The following is a 13,122-nucleotide window of genomic DNA, read 5'->3' on the forward strand; positions in this document are numbered from 1 at the left end:
GGGGGGGTTGTGGTACTGCCACCCTTACTTCTGCGCTGCTGCCTGCAGAGCTGGGCCCTCAGTTAGCAGCTGCCACACTCTGGCCACCCAGCTCTGAAGGCAAAAGCACAGAAGTAAGGGTGGTATGGTATGGTATGGCCACCCTTACTTCTGCGCTGCTGCTAGTGGGGTGCCGCCTTCAGAGCTGGGCACCCAGCCACCAGCCGCCGCTCACTGGCAACCCAGCTCTGAAGGCAGCGCAGAAGTAAGGGTGGCAATACCGCGCCCCCCCTAAAATAATCTTGTGACCCTCCCTACAACTCCCTTTTGGGTCAGAACCTCCAATTTGAGAAATGCTGGTCTCCCCCATGAAATCTGTATAGTATAGGTTAAAAGCACACAAAAAGATTTCATAGTGGGAGACCAGATTTCATGGTCTGTGATGCATTTTTCATGACCGTGAATTTTGTAGGGCCCTACTTATAACAGTATTTACAGACTGTCAGGCTATACCCAGTACATGCTGCACCTTGCACTTGAGTTCTAGATACTTTCCAGAAAGATGTACATCCTTGGAAAGAATCTCTGATGGTGATGTCCACAGCTGAAATTTCTGACATGGCCTACAGCATCTAGAAATAAACCAAAGCCCTAAAGGGCACAGGGGTGCACAAACTAGCCTCCTAATATACTGCTATATTAATTCAAATAATAAAACTACTGTAGGCCCCAAATCTTGTCCATCCCATTTGAAAATATGTTACTAATCTGGTGCTGATGAGGGGTGTACACTCACAACAGAGAGTGAAAATAAGGACAGGAAGACAGCATTGTGCAAAAACAGTCTAAGAAAATACCATGTATACATATATGTAATCTTTTGCATTTAAAAATCTATAAGTAATTCTTCACACAATGTTATATAATGGATTTAAAAGTCATTGAAAACATTACTATATGAAGGAACATAGCCTTATGTACAGTGCACATATATTATTTCACACACACACACTCTCACTCACTCACTCGTTTTCTTGTCTTTCTTTTTTGAAAACATATTTAAAGTAATGGAAGGTGGCACTGGAAACTGATGTCCTTTATTTACTCAGAGACAGCATGCCAGCAGAAGTGCAAATTTATCTATACTGCCCCACCTATGTGCTTCCATCCTGCACTGAAGAGGCTGCCTCAAGGAGAGCAAAGGTCATTCGAATACCTGACCTCTTGGCCAAGAATACCAACTTTGGAAATGATCACTACTAGTTATTATCATGGTTTGTGTCATGTAGGCACCTGTTCAATATAGACTGGACTGGGATCATCAGCTCATCTAGCCCACCAAACAATTAAAGATTTTCAGTCACTACTATCCTCGGACAGATTCAGATCAATAACTTGGAGGTGAAATGTTACGTATTCCATCACTAATATCCTGAGCCATCTAGTCTGTTACACACACACACACACACACACACACACACACACACACACACACACACACACACACACACACACACACACACACACACACACACACACACACACACACACACACACTGCTTCATACACAGTCTCAGGTTCATCACCCCACATATAAAATACACAGACCTCCGACTTTAATCACAAACTATACAGCATTCTTGCTCTTTTCTTGGGTGGTCATGATGTTAGATTGCTTGGTCATTTGTTTTTGGACAGCAAACCAAAGAGCAGAGAAGCTGTGTTGGAAACCATTAAGAGCCATTAAAGGCGAGCATCAGAAGTTAGGGAAAGATTTTCTTTTCAGATCTGCTTGGCAGATCTCAGCTCTGATATTCAGCACCACACACAGAAAGAGAACAAAACAGTTAAGCTCCATTGTAATGTTCCAAGAGATAAATTTTATCCTTAAAAGTAAGAGTTTTAAAATGTGATCTGCTCTGCACAAGAACTGCTGCTCTGCAGGTGAATTCCACTAAATAACATTTAGTAGCTATAAGAAAGACCCTCCTTTTTCGCAGGACAGGTGGCATTTTAAGGTTCCAAGACGGTAGTTGTTTCTGAAGAGTGCCTAAGGTAAGTGGGTAGCTTTCCCCGTGAAAGTGAAAATGCTTTGGGGATCCTTCCCTTAGAAAAGCAACACACTGTGGGGAATGAGCTCTTCACACTCTGAATTTCCCTTCCTGTAAGATTAAATACACTTTCCCCATAATGTTCTGCTTTCCTGGCAGTAACACTGCAGTTTAGGCAGTATTAAGAGCACCTTGGCAGCAACTCTCTTCCATTAAATGGTGTTCCAACACCTTACCTTACACTCTGTTCTGTATATTGTCTCACTTCTGTAGAGTGAGACTGAAATGCTGCCTTGAGCTGCCCCATAAAGCCAGCTACGCTAACCCCAGAAATGTTGGTTGTTTACCATTGGAATTTATTGTGCAAATTCAGTATCACAAAATCCTTCACTTTCACTTTCTTTCCATCCTCAAGGGGACTGCTGATGGCAGACAGAGAAATAATCATACAGCAAGATGGCATTGTTGAAAATGACTCACCTCTTTTACGTGTCCCAGGATGCATTGTGCTGTTCAGGTATGTGACTGCACTCTTCTTACGCTTTAAAGAGGAGGAAAACAACTTTAGCTGGCTAATATTTTGTAATAATTAAATCTGTAAGAGCTCAGGCAGAGCAGTACAGTACAAACTGGGCTTAATGTCTGTCCTGTTCTTGGGAACGTATCTTTGGAAATGTTAGCCTTCCATTCTGCTTCTGACATCTGGACTACTGCAGGCCAGTGCACAAGCTGACCTCCTAATGGCAGGACCAATACTCACTGCCATTTAATGCCAGGTTTATAATGCAGGTGGTGTGGAGGGGGAGAGAAGTATTAAGCAGAAATAACTGTATTTACTATATAAAACCCTGAGGATCACATCACTACATTGGTCTCTCAAACTATAATGACAGCCTGTTTAGCTGGGCTTCAGAGATCTCAGTAGGCAGCAACATGGCAGCAGTACAGAATGAAATTGCCAGCTTCCCCCCCAGTAAGAGACTGATACCTCAGGCTCAAAAACGGCTCCACTGTACACTGGATTTGCTGTTGTTCTTCTTTTCCTCTCTTGTCTCTTACTTTGGATTTCTTGTGAAAAGAAAGGTTCAGGTTAGAAACCATGGATTCAGAAAGCATATAACAATGTCTGCGTTATATAGTCTGCAAGCAAGTTCTAACTGTGAGGCTCTCCATGGGAAGCCAACAAAGCTGAAGACAGCCATCTCTACTACACTCCTGGGTTTGAAAACGAATACATAATGGTAAAAATAAATACACTGCCAGCTTGGTTTATGAAATGGTTGGCTGCCCCTCCCAAATGAGAGCATCTGAACACAAATATTTTATAGTGAAGTTCAACATAATTGGGAACCTAAATACAGTAGCATGGGAGGAAACCTCATTGCTATTTAAGGCAAATATAGTTAGGCTTTGAAGGATTTGATTTTTAATCAGTAAATGTCAAAAACATCTATACTACACACAAATTGACAAAAAGGAAATTTCCATTGATAATCAAAATTTATAGATAGCCAAAGTAAGAAAAATGCTGTTTGAAAACTTATTAGAGTTTGACTAAAGGATATTTACTTTGTATACTTTGATGTGATGTTGAGAATTTGTGTTTTAATGGTTATAAAGCTTTAAATTTTTGAATCTCAACTTCTACTGTCATTAATTACTAGCTGTCTGACCCACAATTTTCCACAATTGTGAAAATTCAAATAGATAAAAATGGAAAAAAATTGCTTAGAACCCATAATTTTGTGCAACTATGAAAATTTAAATAAATAAAAATAGAAAAAAATGCTTTAAAATAAGCATTTATATTATTTGTTGAAATTATAAAAATAAAAATTGATTTCTGCTGAGCCTAAATTTAGTACAGTGATGTGCAAGTCCTTGAATTTCTGCAGATTTAGGCTTGATTTCATTGTAGGTCAGGACTAAAGAAATTATCAGAACTACTGAAATCCAGTAACCCAGCATGTTCACCAATTTACAGAATTGAGAAATCCAGAGAAGGGGTTAAGGTACACTGACCTATTAGGTAACTTCTTCACACATAAGGGCTACACAACAGTCAATTAGTTTTTTCATAATTTCCTCTCAGACAGCAGAGCATGCACTGCCTCCCCAACCATTGATCTCAGATAACTAAGCAATTGCTTTGTTTCCATGTAACAAGGGAAAAGGGGCTGAGGGGGCAGGGACAAGTTGCACCCAGTGCTATATGAGCATAGCCCAACTGTGATCTTTTCCTTGGTGCAAGGAAAAAAAAAGAGTGCACTTCACACAAGAACATTTGGGACTTTTACTCCCAATCTAGAATTGCTGAGGAACAGGAGAGCTCAGGAACATTCTCAGTTACTTTTCTTACCTTCCAGATGGTCATGTGTAACCAGTCCCAAAGATACCATGAAGGCAAGTTTCTGTGTCAGAGAGAGAGAACAGAGTTCATTCTAGTTACAGTCATTATCAGGAGCAATTTCATTTAGCCCAAAGTCAGTTGGTAGCCAACCAAATAAGGAAAATATTACTAATTCTTTGTTCTTATATAGCACTTTTCATCTGTAGATCTCAAATTGCTTTCCAAAGGAGAGACACTAGCCCTATTTTACAGATGTGGAGAAAAAGTCAGAGACAGGGAGAAGCAACTTCCACAATGTCATACAAGAAGTCACTGGCAGACTGAACAAACTCAAGGTCTCAACTCCCAAACCATCACTGGCCCTTAGTAGATGCCAGCACAATTCAATTGCCAACTAAACATTGCTGGTTACACAGCAACAAAATCCTCATTGTTTGATTCCCAAAGTATTTAACATTGTGAGCCACCAGGTAGGGGCTCTGGAAACCACTGGTACTCTGAGGACCACAGTTCAAGAACTACTACTCTAACACCACCAAAAGAAGGTTTCAACAACTCTGCCAATTTTGGCAGTCAGAATCAATTCAAATAGTTGGTGCTATAAGGTGGCAAAGATAACCCAATAAATCTGGGGCTATTCCTTGGATCCTCAGCTGTACTTAGATCTATAGGGTCAGCCCTCACTGAGAAAGGTAGAGCTTCTCCTTGAGCATCTCATAGGGCCTCTTTTTGTACCAACCTGCCTTTGGATCTGAGCCCTGTCCAGGAGCTTGAATTGAAACTAGGTGAACGATAGTGAAAAGGATAGCAACAGACCTCTGTCCTTGATCTTACTTAGTTTCCAGGCCCTCTCAAGGTGTGTGGTCTGGTGGATCTGGACTTCAGCTTGTCCCATGGGAGAAAAGAAGGACTGGGTACCAATTCAGAAGCAGCACCTGAAAGGTGCTGTTTGAGAGGCCTTTAGTGCCTTTTCTATGAGGAAAGACTGGAGAAAGAATTCAGTCTTATGAACACAGGAAAGAGGAAGGGGTGCAAAATAATACAGAAATTGACCACCACCATGACAAGTGACTCACCCCAAGGAACCTCAGACACCAGGAGTTAGGATTGACAACATCTTTCCACAGCAAGATGAGCACCATTTGAACCCGTTTTATCTTTTTGTTTTAAAGTTTTGGCCATGTCTTTGTTATAGCAATGGACTTAACATGGCACTGATAGAACAGGAAATAATAGGTCCAGTAATAATGCCCCATGATACAATCCTACATATTTCAACTAGTAATAGATTCACTCGTAAATAGCTTTTCAAGATTAACCAGAAAGACTGTTTAGAAAGAATTTGGCTAAGAGGGCAAAAACAACAAATGATGGAGCAAAGAATCGGAAGGACACAGATTAACAACCACACTGCTACTGCAGTTGAAAGGAATCGACAACATTCAGAGCCATGGCTCCTATTATCACTTCAGTTCTAAACATGCACTTCTCTAACGATCACAGCTTTTTAGAGGGTCCTTATTATGGTGCAGTTGCACCCAAGAATAGAAATCTGTACTGGCAATACTCAAAGATGAAACCGATGGCCACTATGAACCTAGCTACACTACAAAATACAGATGAGTTAGGGAACCTGGTTGCAACATGATTAGATACCCACTACACAACACATTTTAACTGTAACCAGGCCCAATGTTTTGTAGTGTAGACAGGAACTAAGAAATGCCCATTCAGAAAAAGGGATCAGACCATCTGGACTTAAGTTGGGATAAGTTTATAACCTGTCTGTCTTACGATCAAAAGAAGTACCAACAGCAGAGGCTCTATGGCAAAAACGTTCCTTTCTTTCCTGTTTACTAGAATAAAGTTGTCAGGACAGTAAAAGCTTTTCAAGCAAGATAAAGATAACTCTCTAGTCTAGGGAATGATTCTACAAGTCTGAGATCTCAAAGGTATGGAAATCAAAAGATGTACTGTATGCTGGGTGAACTGTTTGAAGGGTATTCTGAACATTTAGGAGTAAAAAGCTCAAGAGTCCACAATTCTGCCAGTCCTGAACAATTTTATGCGCTATTTACATTTAGATTTATTATTCCCCATCCTTATTTCTCAGTCCTCTCCAGCAAGAATACTGAAAGGAAAGCAAATGAGTCTTCAAAAGGGAACAGGATAAAAAAGAGATTGTGTGTGAGAAAGAGTGTGTCTGTGTAGGGTGAGGGGGAAATGAGGAAACAAATAGATATGCTATATTCCATCCTGGTTTATGGCGTTTTTTGAAAGATAGAATGCCTCCTTTTTCTCCTAGGGAGAGAACACCGAATTTGCTCTGATACCTGTGGATTTTCTTCTCGTTTTGGCTTGGGTGCAGCTGGTGGAGTAATGGTACGACTCTCTGTTTGCTTCTCCTCTGCTTCCACATGGGGTTTAATAGTCTGAAAAGAAACAAGTACAACTCAATACTAAGAGAGCATTTTTTAGTTAGAGAAAAACTAAGTGAAATGAGTAATTTCAGTTTAGTAGAACAACGGAAAAACAGTTGTAGAACAAACTGGCAGTACCCCAAAAAGACATTTGCTCCAGGAATGTGAGGGAAGTTTAAATAATGTGTCCTGCTTTGGCAAAGAAACAGAACAGGCCCAAACCCAAGAACGTGCAGCATCACAGCAACTCAGGCAACCCAATCAAACAACCACACAAGTGATAAAGGTCATCCTGCAGTTAACATTTTTGGTAGAAATATTTATAAAGCTGCATGAAAAGTGGATTGATTAAAGACCAGCTGAAGCCTTATGGAAAATCATTCTATGAAAAGCCCCTGTTCAGAACCCATTCTGAATGGTATATACATTCTCCATTTCTTTCCCTTCATTTGTCATTATGAGTAACATTTGCCTGAAAACTGGCACTGTGACTCCTGAGAGCTCAGATATTCCTGTGGCTTATTTCCTCCCTGAAGTCAGAATCCTTGGCTCTCAACATCACAATCACCAGCATGGTGACCCTCAGTCTGTGGCACGGCTGTGATGTCACAAACTCAAGAGTGAGGAGATGAATGAAGTCTTTAAACCATGATTTGAGGACTTCAATAGCTCAGACACAGGTGAGAAGTTTATCGCAGGAGTGGGTGGGTGAGATTCTGTGGCCTGCATTGTGCAGGTCAGACTAGATGATCATAATGGTCCTTTCTGACCTTAATATCTATGAATCTATGAATGCTGAAGAGAGACAAATTTTGTTTTGTGTAAATATCCTTAATCATAAAGATTAAGAAAATCATACCAAAAGACTGTACACAGATAATTAAATCATTGTTACTTGTCTCGGAATGTTTTTCAAAGTTTTCCTGACTGTCAGCAGTTCTTTAAATAATAAACAAATAGTGTTGACATCAAAGAAATATCAGCATCAAAGATGCAACATTGTGGACATGCAGCACAGGGATTCATCTAGCTCATAGGTAACAGGCATGCACTGTTGCAGAGCACAGTTTGTAAATCTGCCTTAAAAGATACGCAACAACCTACCCCTGTGAATTTAGTGAAGTGATAGTGCATCTTTTATGCACAAAATTGTCCATAGTGGACAACTCCAAGGTACATTAATTGACAAGGAAGTGTCTGAAGTGAAACCAAAGATTTCACATGAACTGAATTGGAAAAGTCTATAGTTATGACCCAATTAAATCATTTTATTTGAAGTTGCGTATTATTTTTTAGGACTCCTTCCCCATTTGCTCTTTCCTGAAGTGAGATTTAATAACTAAATATCTAGAAACTCTATTTTTGAGGCATTTCTTCCATCCATTCAAGCTCAGGTCACTCATGGGAGTCTTAACCAACCTCAAGAAGCTGACTGGCCATTCTGTTTCCCTGCAATTTAAAGGGGGATTCAGAGGAGAATACAAATCAACAGGCTCCAGCATCAAAGCAAATGCGGCCGGATTCTCTTACTAAACAGGCCTTGTTAAATATTTTGAATAGTTTTTATTCCTCTACTCTCCATTGTTTATAATTTAAAGAAGTTTAGAAATAAAAAAATATTTTGTTCCTGTGTTTCTAAAGGACTGGACATGAACATGGCTTTTGGTTTACTGTGACCTAATATTGTCTGTGTGTCAGCATCATCAGAGATATCAGCACACCTCAGATGAACATTTGCTGCTGATCCAGTAGGGGGAGCACCAAATTACTAAAGAACTGTAATGATTCCGACGGACCTTTGAAAGAACACCAAACTTTCTGTCCAATGAACTGGAGTTGTCTCTCTTAATCCTGTCTCCAAAGTCATTATATTATTAATATTAGGTCACTATTAGTGGGACTCTGATATTTCATTTTCCATTGAAAATTCCCCCCATGGCTGTTAGTCCTCTCCATCTTGGCAGCATTAACCCACAAAAGTAGAACTGAAGCATTTAGTCGATGCATTGCCCATCTGTACCTGTTTTTCAAGGTTTGGTTTGCTGATCTGTAGAGTCTGAGGTCCAGCGAGCCTGGTACCTGGGGCTGCTATCACAATGCTGGTGAGCTGTGCCATAGGGAAAGTTTTGGCTATGGTTGCTGTCTGCCCATTAACAACACGAACTGGGTGTATGGAGTTCTGTGAGGTGGGTAAAGAGCTGGGTGTGAACTTTGTTGTCAGCATCACAGGCCTTTGAATAAGCTGAGGAGCTGCAAGCATCGGAGGTGGTGCTGGGGCAATAGGAATGTTATTCTGGGCAACTGGTTTGGGTCGAACCTACAAGGAAAAAAACCCAGACACATAGAAATATATTTAAAATGAATTTATTGAATATATTTCTCTGTTTTAAATCTTTTGATTCAGCTTGTCTAAATTCTGCAGAACTATCTATCATTTCTTACAGAACACATTTTTATAATAGTGTCATAAATGTGCAATGACAATAAAGAACCACATTTTCAATTTGCTTGCATAAAACCCATCCATAACACTTGCACACACTGCACACATTTGCATGCCCAAATACTCATCTGCATGTTTAACTGTTTTGTATGTACAAATCTACTTTTTGGTTTTGTGAGGACAACAGATGCCCATGCAATATTTGCAGGAGCAACTTAGGCAATCGGTTTTGAAAGTATGTTTCAAAAGCTTTACACAGCTTTCAATATTGTAGCACTTTTTACATTGGCCAAGAGATCAATATCTAAACAGCTGACCCAAGAGCTAAGAGAAAGTCTTCAGAGATGTCCAATAAGTCACCATGGCCTGTGTTGACTTCATGCATTATGCAGATACATTGTGCAACCTTTTACACCAGGAAACTGGTTCTGCTAAACTATGAACAAACTGTCCCCTCACTGAAAATATCAAAGCCTCTACTGGTAAATACAGCCATATTGCCACTTGCTCTTTTCTTTCTCTGATGCTATAATAAAGCATAATATTTGAGAAGATATCCATAGGTATGAAGCTAGGAAACATCTCTACAAAATTCAGGGGATCCAACATATTTTCTGGGCCTGTACCATCATTATCTTTAGCTATACATACCCGGCATATTCCCCATTACACAAATATCTCATAGTTACAGAAAACACAAGTAGAAACAAAATCCATTAGGTCATCTAATCTATCTCCCTACCGATAAAAGATTGTTTCCCATCATATATTTTCTGGTATCTTGTCCATTTTACCTTTAATGTCTCAAAATACAGGGTGTAGCCTTCATTTATGCCTGGAAACTATGTCACAGATTAACAGATTTTACTGTCCCAATGTCTTGTTCTGATCATCAGCCTAAATTTTTCCTTTCTTAATTTCATCCCCAGTACTCCCAGTTATACCCCCTTGCTCATTCTCTAAGAAGCTTCATCAAAAAATGCAAAGAAGCAACCAGTGTCTTTTCTAAAAACAGTGCAAAGTAAAACAATTTAATGCTGTATTGCTCAGCTGCAAATGGTATAAAGAATGAAAAGACTTCAGCTATTTCTCTTCTCCTGCTCTTGAATACTGAGCAATGATGATTGCAGAGATTTTGCAGCCTTCGGTGACTGATTCTGCTCCTACACTTTCTGTAGTTTCATTTCACACATCTTGAAGGTAAGAAATGAAAAGAAAACATCCCTTATTTACTTTATGGCCAACTTCCCTCCTATTTTTCTTGTTCTTGGTACACTCACCTGTGGAAGAAAATTTGGACGAGGAGTGAGTCTGGGAGGAGGGATGAACTGTGGCACTTTGATGGGCTGAGGTGTAGCCTGAACCTGCTATACAAACATTAGAGAGAGTTCAACAAGAGGAAAATAGCTTTGAAGGAATTCATCAAAACCAAGCACACTGATAGTATTTTCAGTCCTGATGCTCCTCAGTTTAGGCTGGTTTCCCCCACTGTAAATAAATTCCCACAGCAACAGTTTCTGTTTTAGAATTACATTAAAGAAAGAGCTGGCCTTACCCTTTGGTTCCTGAACATCCTGTAAATTGCAAATTGAAGCTAACCATCCCTTTGTTTCATCTAAAAGTATGTAATACTAGGCTCTGCCTCTAAAACAATTTCATTTGAACGTAATGAACTTTCACAATTGTTTTACAAGTCAAAACTGCCTTCACAAAAGATAGAAAGTAAAACCAGATTTGGCTGCCCCACCAGATAGACCTTCACATGGTAAAAGCACTTCTGTCTTCTCATGTGGAATGATATGCAATGTCTCTAGTAGTTAGAACAAGGTCTGGGAGCCAGAACCCATCTTCTATTTCTAGCATTGTAAATGACACAGTACTTGACCCTGAATTAATAACTTTGGCCTGAATTTTCAAAAGTGGCTTTTAATTTTGAATATATGGCTTGAGGCACCTCAGCCGTGATTTTTAGAGGGGCTAAGCTAAGCACTTCCAACTCTAACTGAAATCAGTGGAAGCTACTGTGGCCCAACACTCTGAAAAGTTGATCCTAGTTGTCTTCAGTGGAGCACCCAAAATTGAGACACGCAAATTTAGTTTACACTTGAAAATGTTGGCTCTTTCTTCTCTGTAGCTCTGTTCAACAATGTAAAATAGCAATACTAATACTTCACCAGCATGCTGTAAGTCTTAATTATATGGGAAAATGTTTTGAGATCCTTGATAGAAACACTATAGAAACACATACAATTAGTAAACCTGCGAGTCTTTCATGGAGGTCACGAAAGTCACAGATTCTGTGACTTTCTGGGACATCTGTGACTTCGGCAGTGGGTGGGGCGGCTGACCCCAGGGCCACCTGAGCAGCTGGGATGGCCCCGGGGCCACCCGCATTGGCTGATGCTCCGGTGGCCCTGGGGCAGGCCACCCTGGCAGCTGCTACTGTGGTCCCAGGCAGCTGGTCCCAGGTGCTGCCCTGGAGCAGCAGTCTGGGAGCAGCAGCAGTGCCCTGGGCCACCTCCCAGCAGCAGCACCAGTGCTCCAGGCCACCCCCGCCCTGAGCAACAGCAGCAGTGGGGCCTCAAGCCGCCACCACCGCCACCCTCCTTGCCCTGGAGGTGCGGTGGTGGGATCCTAGGCCGCCCCCGACCTGGAGCAGCAGTGGTGTGGCTATGGGCCATCCCCTGCCCAGAGACGCAATGGGGGTGGCGGCGGTGGGGCTCAGGGCTGCACTTCCCCCACCCCAGGAGCTGCAGCGACCGCCAGAGCACGTTTCCCCCAGAGCGGCAGCATCCACTGGAGCGCCGTCCATCGCCCAGCACCTAAGATTTAGTTAGGAGTATTTTTAGTAAAAGTCATGGACAGGTCACTGGCAGTGACTTCTTGTTTATTGCCCGTGACCTGTCCGTGACTTTTACTAAAAATACCCATGACTAAATTGTAGCCTTAATCATTAGTGACAATTAAAAGAAGGGTCAGCTCTGTGGACCAGGTAAGTTATTCAGCAAGGACTAAGCCTGAGCAGATATTTATCAATCCTTCTGGGAGATAATCACAACAGTGGGGATGGTGAAAAAAGACTCCACCTAAAGAGGTTTCTCCACCACAAATACAACTATTTGCCTCATTCAGAAGCAAAACACTGGCTATTTACATCCATCAAAGCTGTATTATCTTATAAAGGAAAATTTACGATATAAATTGGCCTGACTGTTGATGAAGCCCTGGATCAGCCTTTAGCCACAAAGTAAAACTTCCCTGTAATGGCTCTGTTCAATTGCCTGGTCTCTAGTCGCAGAAACCCAAATGCCCACATTGCTATTGTTTACATTTTTAAACAAAATTCTGTGCAGCTGATCAGTTACACAGCAGCTGCTAAGCACTCTCTGAAAGCCTGATATAATCAAAAGTGAGACACTTTCCAAAATGTGGGCTTATGATGGCTGGATCCTGGTAAGAGGATGTGGTAAATGAAGACCTGATAGGATGGGAGGTGTATCCTAACCCTATGTAAATTCAGTGAGCAAAGAAAACAAGAGAAGTTTGACACATTAGATAAGATGAGGATCTATACCAACCAAATAAATAAAGTCCACAAAGCTTCCAAAACCAGAACTACAGAACAATATTTTTTCACAACAGAGCTCTGCAGATGAGGTAACAAGAACTTCATACTAGTAACAGTATCTTTCCAAAGACCCAGCTTCTAGGGCAAGCTTTACACAGAGTGACTACAATAATGACTTAATTCAATAAAAATATTAACATACATAAATAATAAATATTTTTCCCTTAGGCTTTCAAAGCATTTCAACTAATTAAACCTCACAATATCAATGAGGTACTGCATGTTCCTATGTGTAAGAGTTCATTTTTCCT

At 40.8% G+C, this 13,122-nt stretch overlaps 1 protein-coding gene across 7 annotated transcripts in view; it reads right to left on the reverse strand.

The window, feature by feature from the left end:
- PHF21A (PHD finger protein 21A) overlaps positions 1–13,122 on the reverse strand; it is a 236,619-nt gene that overhangs the window by 16,712 nt on the left and 206,785 nt on the right. For 5 of the 7 annotated variants that reach the window (XM_074955353.1, XM_074955347.1, XM_074955351.1 and 2 more), the window contains 6 exons: positions 10,524–10,610; positions 8,821–9,117; positions 6,714–6,812; positions 4,390–4,441; positions 3,019–3,098; positions 2,511–2,571 (listed from right to left, as the gene is read on the reverse strand). In XM_074955353.1, coding sequence (XP_074811454.1) covers positions 2,511–2,571; positions 3,019–3,098; positions 4,390–4,441; positions 6,714–6,812; positions 8,821–9,117; positions 10,524–10,610 — 676 coding nt within the window. The remainder of the gene's footprint in view (positions 1–2,510; positions 2,572–3,018; positions 3,099–4,389; positions 4,442–6,713; positions 6,813–8,820; positions 9,118–10,523; positions 10,611–13,122) is intronic. The other 2 variants (XM_074955348.1, XM_074955352.1) reach the window with 1 other exon arrangement.

Source organism: Natator depressus, chromosome 6, assembly GCF_965152275.1.
Source record: "Natator depressus isolate rNatDep1 chromosome 6, rNatDep2.hap1, whole genome shotgun sequence".
Taxonomy (NCBI): Eukaryota; Metazoa; Chordata; order Testudines; family Cheloniidae; genus Natator; species Natator depressus.